Source organism: Rhineura floridana, chromosome 1 (genome assembly GCF_030035675.1).
Source record: "Rhineura floridana isolate rRhiFlo1 chromosome 1, rRhiFlo1.hap2, whole genome shotgun sequence".
In the NCBI taxonomy this organism is placed as follows: Eukaryota; Metazoa; Chordata; class Lepidosauria; order Squamata; family Rhineuridae; genus Rhineura; species Rhineura floridana.
Genome location: NC_084480.1, coordinates 39,380,488 through 39,399,027, shown reverse-complemented (window position 1 = coordinate 39,399,027; position 18,540 = coordinate 39,380,488). Strand labels below are relative to the sequence as shown.

Here is an 18,540-nt window from a genome sequence, read left to right as displayed (position 1 = left end):
ACTGAAGTTTTCAAAACACCAAATTATTTGCCAACGAAAGGAAGTGACTACCTATTGATGCTTATAAGATCAAACCATTGAGTCATCCCTAGCAGTTTCTCATCTTGTCTCCCAAGTCAGCTTGTTCTTCTCTCCAATAATTCCTACAGCAAGGTTACTTGACAACTAGCATGGCGTAATGGCTACAAGTCAGACAAAAACTGGGGTGATCCAAGTTCAAATTCCCATTCAGCCACAAAGCATACTGGGTGATCTTGGGCCAATCACTATGTAAAGTGTGGAGGAAAAGTGCAAGATAAATGTAATAAACAAATAAAACAAGTGTCCTGATATCAGACTTAAAACTGCAGGAACGTAAACTGTGCCCTTCTTTTAAGCCTATCCAGACAAGAGTGATTCAGAGTAGGCCTATTGAAATGAACTGACCTATACTAATCATGTCCATTAATTTCAATGGATCTACTCTGAGTATGACTAACATTGGATACAACGCACTGAAGCTCCTCTGACTGGCAACAGTAATCAGGTAAAAGAGTCACACCAATTCTGCTTCCAAGAACTGGCCCAGACTCTTAATTGTGACAAAGAAATGAGCTGGGCAGGTCTCCCTTTCAAGTCATGCCCCTATTGCCAATAGTCAAAAGAAAAGAGTTATACTGTACATTGTTTCTGCTGCACACAGCCCGCCTCCTCTACTCAAGGCAGAAGGATACCTCCAATATAAAAAGCTGGCCCCTATCCTACCCTTTCAAAATACTTTTGAAAAGTCTGCTTCTGCTCTCAAAGGAATAGTGCCCAAGCTAAACAGGGAGACGGGATACTTAGACTTCTCAAGATTTGGTATACCACTGTCATAACTGTCTTTGCTTAGCTGATCATAGTTATTAGGGGTGTTATAGCAACAATAATAACTGTAATTAGTCTATGCCCAACCAACCAATGCTGGCAATGCTCCGAGACCAATGCTACTAGCACTTTCCTCCCAGTGTTGCTGTCCTCCTCTGACTTCTTTTCAGTTTATTTACGTTCTTTAAAAGTGCACAGACCAGAACTGGAAGTAAAATAAAATCTACTAAATTAAACAAGAATCTGCTTGCACCCAAGCTATAGTTTTATTTCAACATTCCTATCTAGACTTTCTAAATCATACTTACAAAATAAATATATATATCAATAAACTAAAGTACAATACTAACAGCAGCGACAGCAACAAAATAAAACAATAGAAATGTAACAGTATTAAGAAACCATTATCTGCACAAAGCAAAACACAGGTTCTGGGTCATTTCAGCATAACAACCTTGGTATACTGAACCATACTTTATTAAGCCAAGAATGCGTGTTGGGCCCATACCCTTCTCCCTCACTCGATCTATCCTCAAACTAGTTTCCAGTTGTATCCACACTGATACCTCTGGTTTAAAGTCACCTTACTAACCAGAATATGAAACCATCCTGGTCAGTAAGCCAATGTCAAACCATAATTTAAGTGCCACAGCTGAAAAAACACTCTCTCTTGTCCTTATCAATTGCACTTCTATTGGTAAAGTGACAATGTCGAGCATCATCATCATCAAATGGGACAACGAAAAAGAAGCAGTTACAGTAGGCACAAAATGTAAGCGATAAAGGGGGTACATTTTTATTGTTGATTTCTTTAATATTCTCACCCACACACCAAGACACCATAAAATGTAGTTAATGTGATTTTGCTCTGATTTTCCTTTTGCAAATGGCTCCTTATGACAGGAATATCCAGTATCATTTATTTTCCATTACAGCTTGTCTCTACAGAATTGAACAGAGGACATTTACAAGGTTAAATCCAGACCCCTCACAATTTTTTGCTTTAATATTTTTCAAATAAACAGCTGCTGTGAATCCATACATTCTTTATCCCATCTTTATTATTGCTTAGCATCCATTTCCCAGTATTATTCCTTTACTTTCACCAAACCCATACCATATATATAGGACAGTAAGTCCTTCATTGTAGTTTAGAAAAATCATTGTTGAAGCGAAAGCAGGCAATCATTAGTAGAATTGTTCTTTGTCCTTTATGCTTGAACATGTATTCACTGCAATCAACTTCTGGAAAAACCTTTACACATTCCATCCCAATAAATCAAAATGCTTTCATTCAGTCTCAGCCAAAATAGTTTCCATTTGTAACAAAGGCAATGAAAACACACACACACAAGGTTCTTCTCAAAGCTTCTGTAAATCCACTGACTGACTGCAATTCAAATTGTCTGATTACATAGCCATCCTTAATTATATAAATATGGTATGGTACTATCCACAGTCTGTGCTTGTGATAACACTGTGTTTGTCTGAGTGGAATTTAGCAAGATAAACTGGACATTTCAAACCTTGAGACCTTGGCATTCTTTCATCAGCACTCATTTACATTCTCATTAGTATGCATGAGATTTTCATTGAACTTTAAGGCTCGTACTGGCATATAACACATTGTAATGAGTGTAAAAGTGAGCATGCAAATTAAAACTCCCATTAATCACTAAATGTTACCGATTAAGAGAGAGAGAGAGAGAGACTAGAATAGACAGGCTGTAAAATGCAGCATGAAGCACACAAACTCCTCAATCTCCACAGACACTGAAAATGACAGATACGTTTTCAAGAGGAACAGTGACATGTACGAAGGAGGTAAATGATATAGTCTATCATCAGATATAGTCAGTGACCATTTAGAGTATGACTCTGTTGATTCTTCTTGATCTCTCAGCAGCTTTCGATACCATTGACCATTGTATCCTTCTGGGAAGACTGGCTGAGTTGGGAGTGGGAGGGACTGCATGGCGGTGGTTCCGCTCCTACTTGGCAGGTCAGCTCCAGAAGGTGGCGCTTGGGGAACATTGCTCGGCACCCTGGATTCTCCAGTATGGGGTTCCGCAGGGGTCAGTTCTGTCCCCCATGCTGTTCAACATCTACATGAAACCGTTGGGTGCGGTCATCTGGAGTGAGTTGCCATCAGTATGCTGATGACACGCAGCTCTATTTCTCATTTTCATCTTCTTCAGGTGAGGCTGTCAATCTGCTGAACCAGTGTCTGGCTGCGACAATGGATTGGATGAGGGCTAATAAACTGAGGCTCTATCCAAACAAGACTGAGATGATGTTACTGGGTGGTTCTTCTGACCTGATAGTGGATGTCCAACCTGTCCTGGATGGGGTTGCACTCCCCCTGAAGGAGCAGGTTTGTAGCTTGGGGGTTCTCCTAGAACCATCTCTGTCACTTGAGGCTCAGGTCACTTCAGTGGCACAGAGTGCCTTCCACCAACTTTGGTTGGTGGCCCAGCTACACCCCTATCTGGACAGGGATAACTGGGCTTCAGTTGTCCATGCTCTGGTAACCTCCAAGTTAGATTACTGCAATGCACTCTATGCGGGGCTGTCTTTGAAGACGGTTCAGAAACTGCAGCTTGTGCAAAATGCAGCAGCCAGATTGGTAACATGGACCAGACTGTTCGAACATATAAAACCGATTCTGGCCCGCTTGCATTGGCTGCCTGTATGTTTCTGAGCTCGATTCAAGGTGGTGGTTTTAACCTATAAAACCTTATATGGCTTGGGACCACAATACCTGATGGAACGCCTCTCCCGACACGAACCCTCTCATACACTACGCTCAACATCCAAGGCCCTCCTCTGGGTGCCTACTCTGAGGGAAGCTGGGAGTCTGGCAAAAAGGGAGAGGGCCTTCCCAGTGGTGGCCCCCAAATTATGGAATGATTTTTCTGACGAGGTGTGCCTGGCGCCAACACTGTTATCTTTTCGGTGCCAGGTCAAGACTTTCCTCTTCTCCTAGGCATTTTAGCATGTGTTTTTAAATTGTTTTTCTAAAAATGTGTTTTTAAATTTGTATATTTGTTTTTAATGTTTTTAATTGCTGTAAATTGCCCAGAGAGCTTCAGCTATGGGATGGTATATAAATGTAATAAATAAATAAATAAAATAAATACCCTGTAAACTATCTACAAGGGCACCTCCCACCACCACCTCACTTCAAACCTGAGCAATCTGGTACATGTTGTACAGAACTGGAAAAAGATGAAACCCTACAGGAAGAGCAACAATTTTCACTATCTGGGACTTCTGTAAGCACTGAGATAATGTAGTAAAAAAGGTCTGAACATCAGAAATTGTTATATAAATGCCAGTGTTATTAAAACCCACTTTTTTCTTCAATTATAGAAACAGCCCTAGATAAAAAGTAGTAGAATATGGCTCTCATTTTCCCCACTATCGCCTCCAAACTGAAGATTTCAGCAGTTAAAGTGTTAACTGAAAAAAAATCCAGCTAATGTTGTTCTTTGTATTTAAGCACCTACATTTTTTCTCTGTTCTGTCATAAACAAGAATACACTGCACACCTCCTTTGCCCAAATAATGGATGGAGAAACAAAGCAGTCTGAACATTTTCTTCCCATTCCCTGAAAGGAACTGTGCTTAAAGAGAGAAAGAGACCATTGACTATTCAGAACACCTTTTATTTCCCTTCTTTCTCTTCACAAATCCTTCCAATTCAATGCCACTATAATCATAAAGCAAAAAAAATGTTATGGTAATTATAAGCATGAGCAAGTGTTGTGTTAAAAATGCAAATGCAGCTAATAAAAGTGTGCCATGCCACAGATGGTTTATTTTCTGTGCTGGAAAGCCAAATAAACTGCCCAAATTTGCAAATACATCCTACCCTTCAGAAAACCACAGGAAAAAGAGGGCAAGCACTTGTCCCTTCCTTTTATGCCCACAATCACTATAACAAGACAATTTTCCCAATCCCAGGTACTTTCCACGCTAATTTTAGAATTGTGCATTTTTGTATCCTACTTTCTTTTGACTTTAAACCTTCTTTTGACTTAAACTTATATAGTTCATTTTAAACATACGCACTTTTTACTTTTCCTTCTTAAGAGCCAATACTTCCGGAATTCAAAAATAGATAAATTGGGTGCCATCTAACTGTGGCATCTCACTCTCACAACCAACTTCCACTTATAGAAACAGGCCTTACCCTGCCACCCCTTTTGTGCTCCCAAAATCAGCCTTGGAGGCTTGGGAATCTTCTGGAGCAGATGGGAGCAGGGGACAGGAGGAAGGGGAATTCCATGGCATTGGCTGGTGCAACACTGGATCTCACCCATTGTGTTTGACAGACAATTGTGAAATGGTGAGTCAAGATATAGCAATCTGCTGCAAAAGCTTCTTGGCCGTTCTTCCACCTGTTGCAATGGAACAGTGCTGTACAAAGGACTATGAGGAAAGTAGTCTGGACAAGCCAGAATGATGGATGTCAAGTGGAAATTCTACCATCTTAAGAAATTTTGAGTCAAAGGCTAGGCTTAGATGCTCTGTTGGGGGAATTACTTCATCACACATCTTCCAAGCTGTCCCAAGAATGTATTTACCTTCCCATGCTTTTGGTATTGTCCCAGCTTCATACTGGTATTCTTTATCAAAGGGTTCCACAAATCTTCTCTCCTTAATGATCTGCCCTATTTCAAAGAGAAAAAAGGTAGATGATTAACAACAATTACATTCAACATTCACATACTCTGTTAACATTTCATTTTATTCAGTACTACTACTTATGAAGATATTTTCACAAGGCAATCAAATTCTATTTTCCCCCCTCATCACTAGGTGTTTTTTAAATCCGGGTCTGGTCCAATCACATATCAAATGAGGATGGCTACTCAACCTTCCCTTCTCCTGCTTACCTGTACGCAGTCGATACACACAAAGACAAAACACTGATGCTTTTCTCTTAAGCTGGGGACGCCAACCCAGTACCTGCACGCACCATGGCACCAGCAAAGGCCTTTCTTTTAGAACCCAATATTTGAGGCAAAACATACAGGCACTGTTCTTCTCATTTTTTGTGTGTGAAAAATTATCCTGTTCCCACTTTCAGTGTTTTACTTTGCCACCCTCCCTGAAAGAAATCCTATAGACATCTATGTGCATGTAAGGGGGGGAAGGAGAGAGAGCATATGTACTGTATGTATGTGTGGTCTGTGTGTTGGAAGCAGGGATGAAGGCAGGAGGAGAGATATGAATATGTGGTTAGTGTGTATTTTTGGTTTATGAGGGACAAATAAGAACATAAGAACATAAGAAGAGCCTGCTGGATCAGGCCAGTGGCCCATCTAGTCCAGCATCCTGTTCTCACAGTGGCCAACCAGGTGCCTGGGGAAAGCCCACAAGCAGGACCCGACTGCAAGAACACTCTCCCCTCCTGAGGCTTCCGGCAACTGGTTTTCAGAAGCATGCTGCCTTTGACTAGGGTGGCGGAGCACAGCCATCACAGCTAGTAGCCATTGATAGCCCTGTCCTCCATGAATTTGTCTAATCTTCTTTTAAAGCCATCCAAGCTGGTGGCCATTACTGCATCTTGTGGGAGCAAATTCCATAGTTTAACTATGCGCTGAGTAAAGAAGTACTTCCTTTTGTCTGTCCTGAATCTTCCAACATTCAGCTTCTTTGAATGTCCACGAGTTCTAGTATTATGAGAGAGGGAGAAGAACTTTTCTCTATCCACTTTCTCAATGCCATGCATAATTTTATACACTTCTATCATGTCTCCTCTGACCCGCCTTTTCTCTAAACTAAAAAGCCCCAAATGCTGCAACCTTTCCTCGTAAGGGAGTCGCTCCATCCCCTTGATCATTCTGGTTGCCCTCTTCTGAACCTTTTCCAACTCTAGAATATCCTTTTTGAGATGAGGCGAGCAGAACTGTACACAGTATTCCAAATGCGGCCGCACCATAGATTTATACAACGGCATTATGATATCGGCTGTTTTATTTTCAATACCTTTCCTAATTATTGCTAGCATGGAATTTGCCTTTTTCACAGCTGCCGCACACTGGGTCGACATTTTCATTGTGCTGTCCACTACAACCCCGAGGTCTCTCTCCTGGTCGGTCACCGCCAGTTCAGACCCCATGAGCGTATATGTGAAATTCAGATTTTTTGCTCCAATATGCATAATTTTACACTTGTTTATATTGAATTGCATTTGCCATTTTTCTGCCCATTCACTCAGTTTGGAGAGGTCTTTTTGGAGCTCTTCGCAATCCCTTTTTGTTTTAACAACCCTGAACAATTTAGTGTCGTCAGCAAACTTGGCCACTTCACTGCTCACTCCTAATTCTAGGTCATTAATGAACAAGTTGAAAAGTACAGGTCCCAATACCGATCCTTGAGGGACTCCACTTTCTACAGCCCTCCATTGGGAGAACTGTCTGTTTATTCCTACTCTCTGCTTTCTGCTTCTTAACCAATTCCTTATCCACAAGAGGACCTCTCCTCTGATTCCATGACTGCTAAGCTTCCTCAGAAGCCTTTGGTGAGGTACCTTGTCAAACGCTTTTTGAAAGTCTAAGTACACTATGTCCACTGGATCACCTCTATCTATATGCTTGTTGACACTCTCAAAGAATTCTAATAGGTTACTGAGACAGGACTTTCCCTTGCAGAAGCCATGCTGGCTCTGCTTCAGCAAGGCTTGTTCTTCTATGTGCTTAGTTAATCTAGCTTTAATCATACTTTCTACCAGTTTTTCAGGGACAGAAGTTAAGCTAACTGGCCTGTAATTTCCGGGATCCCCTCTGGATCCCTTTTTGAAGATTGGCGTTACATTTGCCACTTTCCAGTCCTCAGGCATGGAGGAGGACCCAAGGGACAAGTTACATATTTTAGTTAGCAGATCAGCAATTTCACATTTGAGTTCTTTGAGAACTCTCGGGTGGATGCCATCCGGGCCCGGTGATTTGTCAGTTTTTATATTGTCCATTAAGCTTAGAACTTCCTCTCTCGTTACCACTATTTGTCTCAGTTCCTCAGAATCCCTTCCTGCAAATGTTAGTTCAGGTTCAGGGATCTGCCCTATATCTTCCACTGTGAAGACAGATGCAAAGAATTCATTTAGCTTCTCTGCAATCTCCTTATCGTTCTTTAGTACACCTTTGACTCCCTTATCATCCAAGGGTCCAATCGTCTCCCTAGATGGTCTCCTGCTTTGAATGTATTTATAGAATTTTTTGTTGTTGGTTTTTATGTTCTTAGCAATGTGCTCCTCAAATTCTTTTTTAGCATCCCTTATTGTCTTCTTGCATTTCTTTTGCCAGAGTTTGTGTTCCTTTTTATTTTCTTCATTTGGACAAGACTTCCATTTTTTGAAGGAAGACTTGCACTTGGACAGAGAGAGAGATGTATATGTAAAGCTTGTGTGTATGTGGTGAGCATTTAATATGTAACAGGAGGGAATTCCAAAGGGCAGATCCGATTCCTGTATCGCATGGAACTGACCTCCTGGTAAGAAGGTATCTGCAGGAAGCCCTCTCCTGCAGAGTGCATTGATTAATTCATATAACAGGTACCAGCACCTTGAACTTAGGTTGGTAGCTAAGTAGTGAAAGTAAACTCAGTTGGGAGAAAGATGAGTGAGAGAGAGAAGCTACAGGGTGATAAGTAGTGGGTATATGTAAGGTTCAGACCCTTTGGCTCAGAAACAAAACAAAATGCTGCACTGTTGATGAACATGTAAACTCAGATTTGCCTAATCAAATAATGGTTGTTGATGCAGTCACTTCTTCAGTCCTGAACATCAGAAGCAATGAAGTTAGTCTCATTCTGAAATCTAGACTAAAAATAATATATGAAGAGAAAGGATTAAGAAAACCTTTAGACTGCAATTCCATGTCTGTCTACTTGGAAGTAAGTGCCACTGTATTCAGTGGGGCTTGCCCCAGGGAAGTGTGCATAAGATTAGATATATGAAAGCCTTGGGGAAAAAAGATTCCCCCCCCAATTTTCCCCCCAAAGCCTTTTTTTTCCTGAAAAATTGGGTGGGTGGGGGACTCATTTTTTCCAGTTTTTTTCCAGGCCTTCAGATCTCTACACAGGATTTCAGCATTAAAGTGGCCCATTAACATCTCATGTCTTTTTTCACTTCAGCGAAAAAGGGTTGGAATATTATGTCTCTACTTTTTATGAAAATCTGAATAAAAATTATTGAAAAAAAAAAAAGGAATATTATGTCTCTACTTTAAAAGATATTTCATCATTTTTTCTGCTCTGAATCTTTTCATAATTTATAATGAACTGCACTTTTAAAATAATTACAGCGCTGTATCATTCTAATATTAGATTTAAAGGAAAAGAATTACACGCCTTTTTAGTTGGAAGTCACATATATTTAATTTTGGTAGAGCCAAATTAGAGAAGACTTAAAATTATAATCAACCCTATCCCCCACCCCACTTCTATAGTCCCACCCTCCATAGCGACAACTTTGGGAAACCATCTGAAAGGGAAGCCTATGTGTATAATCTGTTTGGTTCATTGTCAGCAGATGGCATTACTGCTAAACTGAACTTTGCCTTAAGGAACTCTCTGGGTTAAAGAATCCAAACTCCGCTTTCCACTGGGTGTTTTATTTATCTGGTCTACACTGTAAAGTACTAAGTAATCCTGTGTTATGAACAAAGGAAAATGGAAGGTCAACAACACTGGATTACAGCTCCTGCTGAAGCTGTGCTGAAGCAGCATGCATCTATGTTCAGAATGAAATTCTGCACTTAAAAACATCCAATATTCTGGCACCATAACCATAATTCCGTGGAATTATACAGCTTTGCATAAATTAAAGTTCATGACTTATTTAAAGAAGGTGCCACATTTGGAATTTCTCGTTTTAACATCATCAGTTTGAGAAAGGATGATTGGGATGCTGAGTACAGAGGCTGGAAAATGTGGGAGTGCACCAGGGTGGGAGGTTAAGTATTGAAAGCCTGTTCATGAGAACTAGAAGCGTGGCATTTTAAAATATGAACACATCTTCTAAATATGTGATAATAGTCACAGTAAATTATATTCTGTGATTTGCAGCCTCTTCATAGACTTGCAGCTTCCAATTCCCCACACTTGCACTTTCCTTGGCAAGATCTTGTAGGCAGTAATTTTCTACCAACCAAAATGCAACTTTGATTTGTATTTCTTAGGACACCTCTGTTCTTTAGCCAGAAACAGTTCTAATACTTTCAAATCAGCTGCCTTGAAGGCTCTTGTACCCAAACGTCAGGATATAAATCTTTTAAATAAATTAATAACTTATTCAGATAGATCCAACTCAAGACTGTAAAAACGAATGGGTTGTATACATATATAGTGCTAAAGAAATCATTGCGTCAATACAAGCATTTCTGCTTGCCTAGTGGAACAATGTACCCTTCTCCTGCCCCCATGCACTGTTCTGAGGGTTCTCCTGGCCCTCTGGAGCAATTGGGGGAGGGTGCGTGGGGGGAGGAGGAAAATCATACTGCGCAGCGTGAATCCTTGTGCTGGCTTCTATTAGCACAATTAGTTAGTTGAAGATGGCCATATGTGTTGCACATTGTTGGTTTTTGTTTTATAGCAAAGTTATTTGTATGTTAATAAAATTTTCTTACGTGTGCTCCTGATGTTCTTGATTTACAACAAAATATCTTTCTGTAGGACTACATTCAGGTGCTTTAACTACCCACTTGGTTTTACATTACATACTGCAGTTATACATTACATACTGCAGTTATTAAACACTGAAGTCAAGTCACAAAAATGACAATGAGAAAGGATCTTTTTCAAGTTGAATCTAATGACCTCTAATGTTCTTAGCAGGAGATACTGGAATATTCCATACAGCAATATATATCTTATCTGTGGTGATGGAGAAGCTAAAAACATGTATCTGTTTTCTTGTCTGATGACAGTGAATGTCTGTAATAGGTGTTTCTGTCAGTTGTTAACAGATCATGTACAAAGATCAAATTTACAAATAAAATGTTTGTTCTTAATTGCCAATGAAAAATAAAAAGGTTACTCAAACAGCAGCTACTTTTGCCCTAGCTTTGATCAAAACACTTTTGAACTTGGATTCATCCCACGTTTAACTATCACTCCATTCTAAAGTGATGTTTAAAAAAATTAATTTTTGTATTATGAAACATATTATCTAGTACTTACAATGGGCAACATCCAATGTTGCACAAGCGGAATTGCACTCACACAACTGGGCTTTCTTTTCCTCTCCTCCTCACTGTAGTTCCGCAAGCACACACCTGCCAAATCCACTTCAGAGAGTCTCCCAACTATCCATAGCAGATCAGGGGGTGGGGTGGGGGCTGCAGGGGGAGAAGAGGAAGGAAGAAAATTCTGTTGTGTGAATGGAAATCCATTCCATTTGCAGAGAGACACAGCCTGAGGTCATTATGTGTAATGATATATTTGTATTCCTGGTTTTATTTATGCTATGGCTAAAACAAAATAGATGAGCGGGGGTGGGAAGAAGAGAAACACTGCACCACTGTAGATTAATATGGGAAGGGATAATCAAATCTAGGGAACAGTGAAAAGAAATGGCTTGCATATTTAACATAGGTCATAGAATCATAGAAGAGTAGAGTTGGAAGGGGCCTATAAGGCCATCGAGTCCAACCCCCTGCTCAATGCAGGAATCCAAATCAAAGCATTCCCGACAGATGGCTGTCCAGCTAACTCTTGAATGCCTCCAGTGTCGGAGAGCCCACTACCTCTCTAGGTAATTGGTCCATTGTCGTATGGCTCTAACTGTTAGGAAGTTTTTCCTGATGTCCAGTCGAAATCTGGCTTCCTGCAACTTGAGCCCATTATTCCGTGTCCTGCACTCTGGGATGAATGAGAAGAGATCCTGGCCCTCCTCTGTGTGACAACCTTTCATGTACTTGAAGAGTGCTATCATATCTCCCCTCAGTCTTCACTTCTTCAGGCTAAACATGCCCAGTTCTTTCAGTCTCTCCTCACAGGGCTTTGTTTCCAGTCCCCTGATCATCTTTGTTGCCCTCCTCTGAACACGTTCCAGTTTGTCTGCATCCTTCTTGAAGTGCGGAGGCCAGAACTGGACGCAGTACTCAAGATGAGGCCTAACCAGTGCTGAATAGAGGGGAACTAATACTTCACGCGATTTGGAAACTATACTTCTGTTGATGCAGCCTAATATAGCATTTGCCTTTTTTGCAGCCACATCGCACTGTTGGCTCATATTCAGCTTGTGATTAAGATCCTTCTCACATGTCGTACTGCTGAGCCAAGTATACCCCATCTTATAACGGTGCATTTGGTTTCTTTTTCCTAAGTGTAGAACTTTGCATTTATCCCTGTTGAATTTCATTCTGCTGTTTTCAGCCCAACGCTCCAGCCTATCAAGGTCCCTTTGAATTTTGTTTCTGTCTTCCACGGCATTAGCTATGCCCCCCAACTTTGTATCATCTGCAAATTTGATAAGCATGCACTGTACCTCCTCATCCAAGTCGTTAATAAAAATGTTGAAGAGCACTGGGCCCAGGACCGAGCCCTATGGTACCCCACTCGTTACTTCCGCCCAAGTCATTAGTAAAACATATAATGCTCATTCTGTGAGGAAGGGGTGATATAAATTTAATAAATTTATTATAAATAAATAAATAAATAAATGCATGTAGCTCCTTTTGTCACATTTGCCATTTTCACACATTGACTCTTTTAAGAGAAGGTGACATGTTTTGCTTAGTGTCTGACCAATCACTCAAAGGAATTGTCTGCTAAATCAAACTGGATAGTGCCCCTTGTGCTGGCTTTTTATTTTGTCCTCCCAAAATGCGTGGTTTTGCTTACTTGTTCAAATCAAGTTCCTCAAGTACAAGGGCTCTTTAGTAGTGACCATGGTCTGGATTAGTGGATTGGGCCAGGAGGATTGGACCAGATGGCCTTCTCTTCTACTCCTCCCCTCATTTTATCTTAATTATCTATATTCATACTACTGAAAGAATATAGATGAAGTGAAATGAACAGGGAAGGGAAAAGGCTGTGACCAACACTACCAAAAAAATTACTAAAATTTGTGCTTGAGCTTACTTTGTCCTCTACCCTCCCATTCCTTTTGTCTTGTGTGTAATGAGTTGAATGCAGTCATTGTGTATGGGGAACAAATCTCAGAAGTGTTAGGGGAAGCCCCGGAGCACTTGGGGGTGTGTGGTTTCACTGCATTCAGGGAAGTCATTCTGTGTTCACAATGTAGTTGGCTACAACTCCAACTGGTGAAGGAGCAGAGTATAATTGCTGTAAGTAAGCAAGCAAGCAAGCAAAGTCAAACATGCTCTTTAATTGCAGAGGATGAGGTGTCTACAAGAGCTGCATGCGTTCAGCACTTCATAATAAGGGACTTGCTTGAAATACAGCTTGCCACTGACTAGAATGGGAGAAAGATGATTTCCTTATAAATAGCAGCAGCAGTGGAAGTAGGAGAGTGATTCCGCAAATGCTCTAGCTGCTGTTACTGAGAAGTTCATGAGAGGACCACATCTCTGGAGTATAGCACAGCCATACTGCAACTGTGAAGATTACCTGCTGTGGAGCGTAACTATTTGAACTGCCATCAGGTACCAGTGGCTCTTGTACAAGCATTTGGATCACTTCAGAAGAGCTCTCGCCCTGCCTTAGAAGCTACCCATGACATGGACCCCCTTTGTCTTCAACCACTGCTCAGTCAGCTCAGTACACACCATCACATGAGCACCAAAACTCTGTGACAACTTAGGAACTAACAAATTCCTTTCATAAAGTCCACTTCATACATCTGATGAAGTCAACCTAAGTCCACAAAAGCTTAAGCCATAATAAATACGTTGGTTTTAAGGTGCCACAGGACTCCTTAATGTTTTTGCAGCACCAGACTAACAAAGCTATTCAGGAATTTTTTGCCACATCAGTCACTGTTGCTCACAAGGTAAGTACATTCTTTAAGTTCAATTCCAAAACAAACATGCAAGATATATTACAAACAGAAGACTGAGAAATGGAATTAAAAACCAGACAAAATATAAACATATAAATGCCTATGTTTAGTCAACATATAGGAAAAGTGTTACTATATACCAATTAATGAGATACATAATTAAGTCTAATCATTCACGCAGCAGAAAAATAAATGCACTTCAATCCCTATCTCATTGAAATATTTATTCCAATAATCAAAGAGAATTTAATAATTTATCAACATTGCCCTTGGATAAACTACTGCAATTAACTTTATTTCTGCTATAGCTATGAAATCAATAGGTTTATTCTAAACATGACTATGTCTGAATCCTACTGAGTATCTTTATTTCCTGGCAGTAGGAATTTCCAACATTTTCATGTTTAATGTATTTTGGGATACAAACCACCAAATTTGTTAGTATTTACAATTTCAAAGCAATTATTACATTTATTCCAGAAAACACTAGAGGTACTAACCTAACCAAGGCCAATGAAAACGTTGAACAGAACAGAATTTGAGGTGAGATCTCACATACTCAGTCCAAGGCAACACAATGGAAATTTTAAATACATTTCTTTAGGAACTATGCTCACCATAGTCATTCAAATTTACTGAAAAACCAAGCAGTAGAAATGACAGTTGTCTATAGCAATCCTCCACCTAAAAAATGCACAACATAAATCTGATTTATATTTAAAGTGACAGATCAAATTTTGTTACAAGTCTAGTGACATTTTAACATGTCTTAATTGTTCATATAAAGCTGGTTAATGCCACAATCCTACCCTCCTCATGTTGAAGGCGGGGGGGGGGGGGCACAGGATGCAGCAGAGTCTGCCGCTGCCAGCAAAGAGGAGCACTGCTGGTGGGAGTAGGACTGTGGGGGTGCAGGCCCAAGTGGGAAGCTACTGCTGACAGGTCTCCTTCTGGCAGTAGCTAGCAGAAAGCCCCAAAACCTCTAGGTGTGGCACCAGAGGTTTGAGGGGATTGTTCCTAGCAGGGCTTTGAAATGGTGACTGTTTCAGAGTTAATGGAAACTGAATTCTCCTCAGCCAGCCTTGAGAATTGCTTACCTAAGAAATTGTCCAGCCATGTGACTCTACCTTGAGGCTGCTAGACTATGATTTCATCTGCCTGTTTGTAACTGGCTACTTAAGCTAGGATACCAGCTGCAATTCCTCCTGGGCAAGAGAAAGCATAGCCACAGGTATCCATACCCTGGCAACCTCTAGATTGGACTACTGCAATGCATTGTATATGCAGCTGCCTTCAGTTGGTACAAGGCGCAGCTGCTAGTTAACTAACTGGGACCAGTTAGAGAGAGTGTATCTCGTAAGTTCTTAAACGTCTGCACTGGTTGCTAATCCATTTGTGGGCACAATTTGAAATGCTGGTCACTCTGGCTTGGGATTCTGTTACCCAAGAATACCTCCTCAGGTGAGGCTACCAGAAGAATGCAATCTTCATTGGAGGTCCTCACCTAAGCTCCACCACCATCTGAGGTTTGGTGCATGATGACCGGGAGTGGACTTTCCCAGTTCTAGCACCTTGCCTGGTGCTCACTGATGTCTTTTTTGGTGCCAGAACAAAAAAACAAAATTGGTCAGGCAATCCAGTGTGTTGAACAGATGATTATAAATTGTTGTTACCATGGTTTTGCCTAGCTTCTTGGTATTATTTTATTGTTGAAATTTAATTGTATTGTTTCATTATTCCACTTTTATGCGATTTTGAGTGTTTAAGGCAGGGTTACCAGGTCATAAGCATCCCAAACCCTAAGATTCCAGGGCAGGCCCTAGTGATGTCACAGGGGCAGGCCCGACTGATGTCATTAGGCATGATACATTAAGCATCAACCACAGTTGCTTGGAGCATACAATTCAAACAAAAACATTTCTCTGATGGGAAATTAACAAATCTTAGCAAAAAGATGGAGTCTGGGTAGGGAACATTTAATCTAGCCTACTTGATTCTGGCAAGAAGGGTTTAAGTGCCCTCAGGCCAGGCCTATCATCAGAAGGCTATTGTAGGAAGAAAGGGGCCTAGTGTCATAGAGGTGTTAGGAAAGATGGATGCCCCTGAAGGCTGCAATTCTAAACACACTTACTAGGTCCTTTAGAACTCAATAGTACTTACTTCTTAGTAGATATTGTTTTAATTGTGTTGTCGGTAAAGCTTGACTAGGGATCCTCTGCAAAGATATCCATATCCAAGCAGGGTTGGCAGAGGACTAGAAAGAAAAAAAAGGGGAAGACGTAGTCCAGACACAGCCTTCAGTTCCTATGGTCCCCCACATTTTTGCCACAGAAGAACTGTCATGGCTTCTGGGTGTAAGAAGAAATTCCTTCCTTGTGCAAGAAAGCAGGCAAACTTCCCTGGGCAAAAAAACTGGAGTTGAAAAAGCAGGCAAACTAGTATTTCTGTTTCAGTCTATGAATAAAAAATGACAGTGAGAGTGGGGAAGATGAAATCTAGTTGTAGGCATTTTAAGGGCAATGTGTGTTTAGTGTTGTGATAACTTGTCTGTTAAGAGGCAGTAAAATCTGGAAGTTAAAAACAAGAGTTTAAGGACAGACATCAGCTGGCAACCCAGAAGACAGCTGCAACTGCGATGTTAAAACAATTTATGTAACTTTATGTAATATTTAAGATTTAGTTTAATAAAATATAAGCGCTACTGCATTTGTGATTTAGTTCTTACCATTCCTTATCAAGTTATCTAAACAATTACACAAAGTGTACTCTCCTTGTAAAATCTATATTGTAAATTAACATGTTTTAGTAATCAGATCTGCACAATTGTTTAAGAAATATGAGAACTGTAAGTGAGAAAGTAGATTTAAATCAAGGGTTTTCTCTTAGTGATTTAAATCAATCCACCCTTGCTAACTTGGATGGCTAACAAATCCTGATAAAGAAGGAACTCTATAAGCAAATGCTGGTTTAGCTTCAACCATTGTAAAGGATGCTCTTGACATATGAGAAATCTGGAGGACTGGGGCAAGAGGGCACCATACATTTATGCTGGTCTGTGGTACATTTTTGAAAAAGTTCAATGTGCAGTTCATCCAATTATTTCCTGTAACTGTATATGTTTGAAATGTCACTGTAAAATGCAGCGTGTTAACTGCTGATATTTAAATCAGAGTTTTCTTTTTCTAAAAAAAGTTATTTTCCATCTACCCGTTTCTATTTTACAACTATTTTATTTGAACAAGGGATTTACAGGATAATCCTAACTGAAGTAGAGATGTTAAAAAACCCTAGAAAGAAACATGTCGGTTTTCACACAAAAAAACCCTGGAAAAAACTTTTTTTCTCCAGGCCTTCATTTCTCTAAACTGGAGCGGGGAACAGTGGGGCCAAACCACATCCAAAGCCAGTGGGGGAATTGTCTAGCCAGAGTGCTAGAAAATGGTATTTCAGACTTAAAGTGCTGATGTTGTTGTGTTTTAGATACTGGAGCATAGCTAAATGTTGATCTCCCTCTCTTACCAACAGAAGTACTATTTCTCTAGTTTCCTCATTTTCAGTAACACTCTCTGTAGTAAAAAAGCAAGGAAGTAATGCTGAGGGATACTGAAAAGCATTCTAGAGAGATCAGACTGAAAGCCCTCCTGGGAATTACTTGTCTTTGAAACTCATTTTTCTCATCCATTATGAAAACTGTCCTCTGCTCAACATGCCATTGTAAACCATATGAATTGTTACATAATGGTACAACTGAATATAATAATTCTTAATTTAGAGGGAATAACTATTTATAAATAATTATATCATGCTTCTTCCTGCCAGACCATTTTTCAAAGATTGTCAGTTCTACAACTAGTGTTTGCTTTAATGTGCCAGCATTTAAAAATGGACAAGATTTTTGCATTTTCCTCCCAAACACAAGTTTAGTCCTTGGATATTCTAAAAAGATTATGCTGAGAAACAGATATGAGCATGTGAAACCATCTTAAAAATGCTGGGATTTCAAAAGCATGCACATGTATGATGTACAAGAGTCTCTTGGTTGCCAGCCAAAATCTTCTGCTCACTACAAATCCTGCCTCAAGGCTAGACTAGAGTAATGCACAGCTGCCCATGCAATCTGCTCAGAAACCACCACTTCTTTGTGAAAAGCAATAGTCATTATACCAGTCCTCCAGGATAGATCTCCATTGGCTTCTTTTAAGTCACCAGGCACAACTGAAGGCCAAAACAGGCATGACATAAGGAAATGCTGTTTCAATATACAAAGCTTAAAAACCTGGGCCCTGTGCACATGAGAAATTGCTCTTTCTTAGCTCATTCATGTTCTCCATTGATCAGTTAAGTACTTTCCTTATAATTCACACAGAAGAGTGAAAAAAAGAACTTTTTGTTCAAGATGGCTGCCCTTGCAAACTAGAGAAAGTCCAACTGTGATAAATGAGATATATAGTTTGGAAACTATAGTATGTGTAGTGTTAATATGACACAGCAGAAAATGGATTAACCTGATTTAACTTAGAAATAGAAAAGCAAAATTCCTCTGTGGATACTAAAAGTGCCTGAGAAGGCTAGATGCTCAGTTGCTGTTTGATACTTAAATGTTAGCTTGCTTTTCTCATGAAACTGGACACCATCCAAGTAGATAGAGCGAGGAACAGCACAAGGAGTGCTCAAGGCCAGAATGCTCTAAATGCAGAGACAATGGAGTCGCTGACAAGTGT

At 40.2% G+C, this 18,540-nt stretch overlaps 1 protein-coding gene across 2 annotated transcripts in view; it reads right to left on the bottom strand.

Moving 5' to 3' along the window:
* NDUFAF2 (NADH:ubiquinone oxidoreductase complex assembly factor 2) overlaps positions 1-18,540 on the bottom strand; it is an 88,339-nt gene that overhangs the window by 16,035 nt on the left and 53,764 nt on the right. The window contains exons 2-3 of one of the 2 annotated variants that reach the window (XM_061618826.1): positions 15,980-16,073; positions 5,436-5,522 (exon numbers count right to left, since the gene is read on the bottom strand). In XM_061618826.1, coding sequence (XP_061474810.1) covers positions 5,436-5,522; positions 15,980-16,073 — 181 coding nt within the window. The remainder of the gene's footprint in view (positions 1-5,435; positions 5,523-15,979; positions 16,074-18,540) is intronic. The other variant, XM_061618836.1, reaches the window with a different exon arrangement.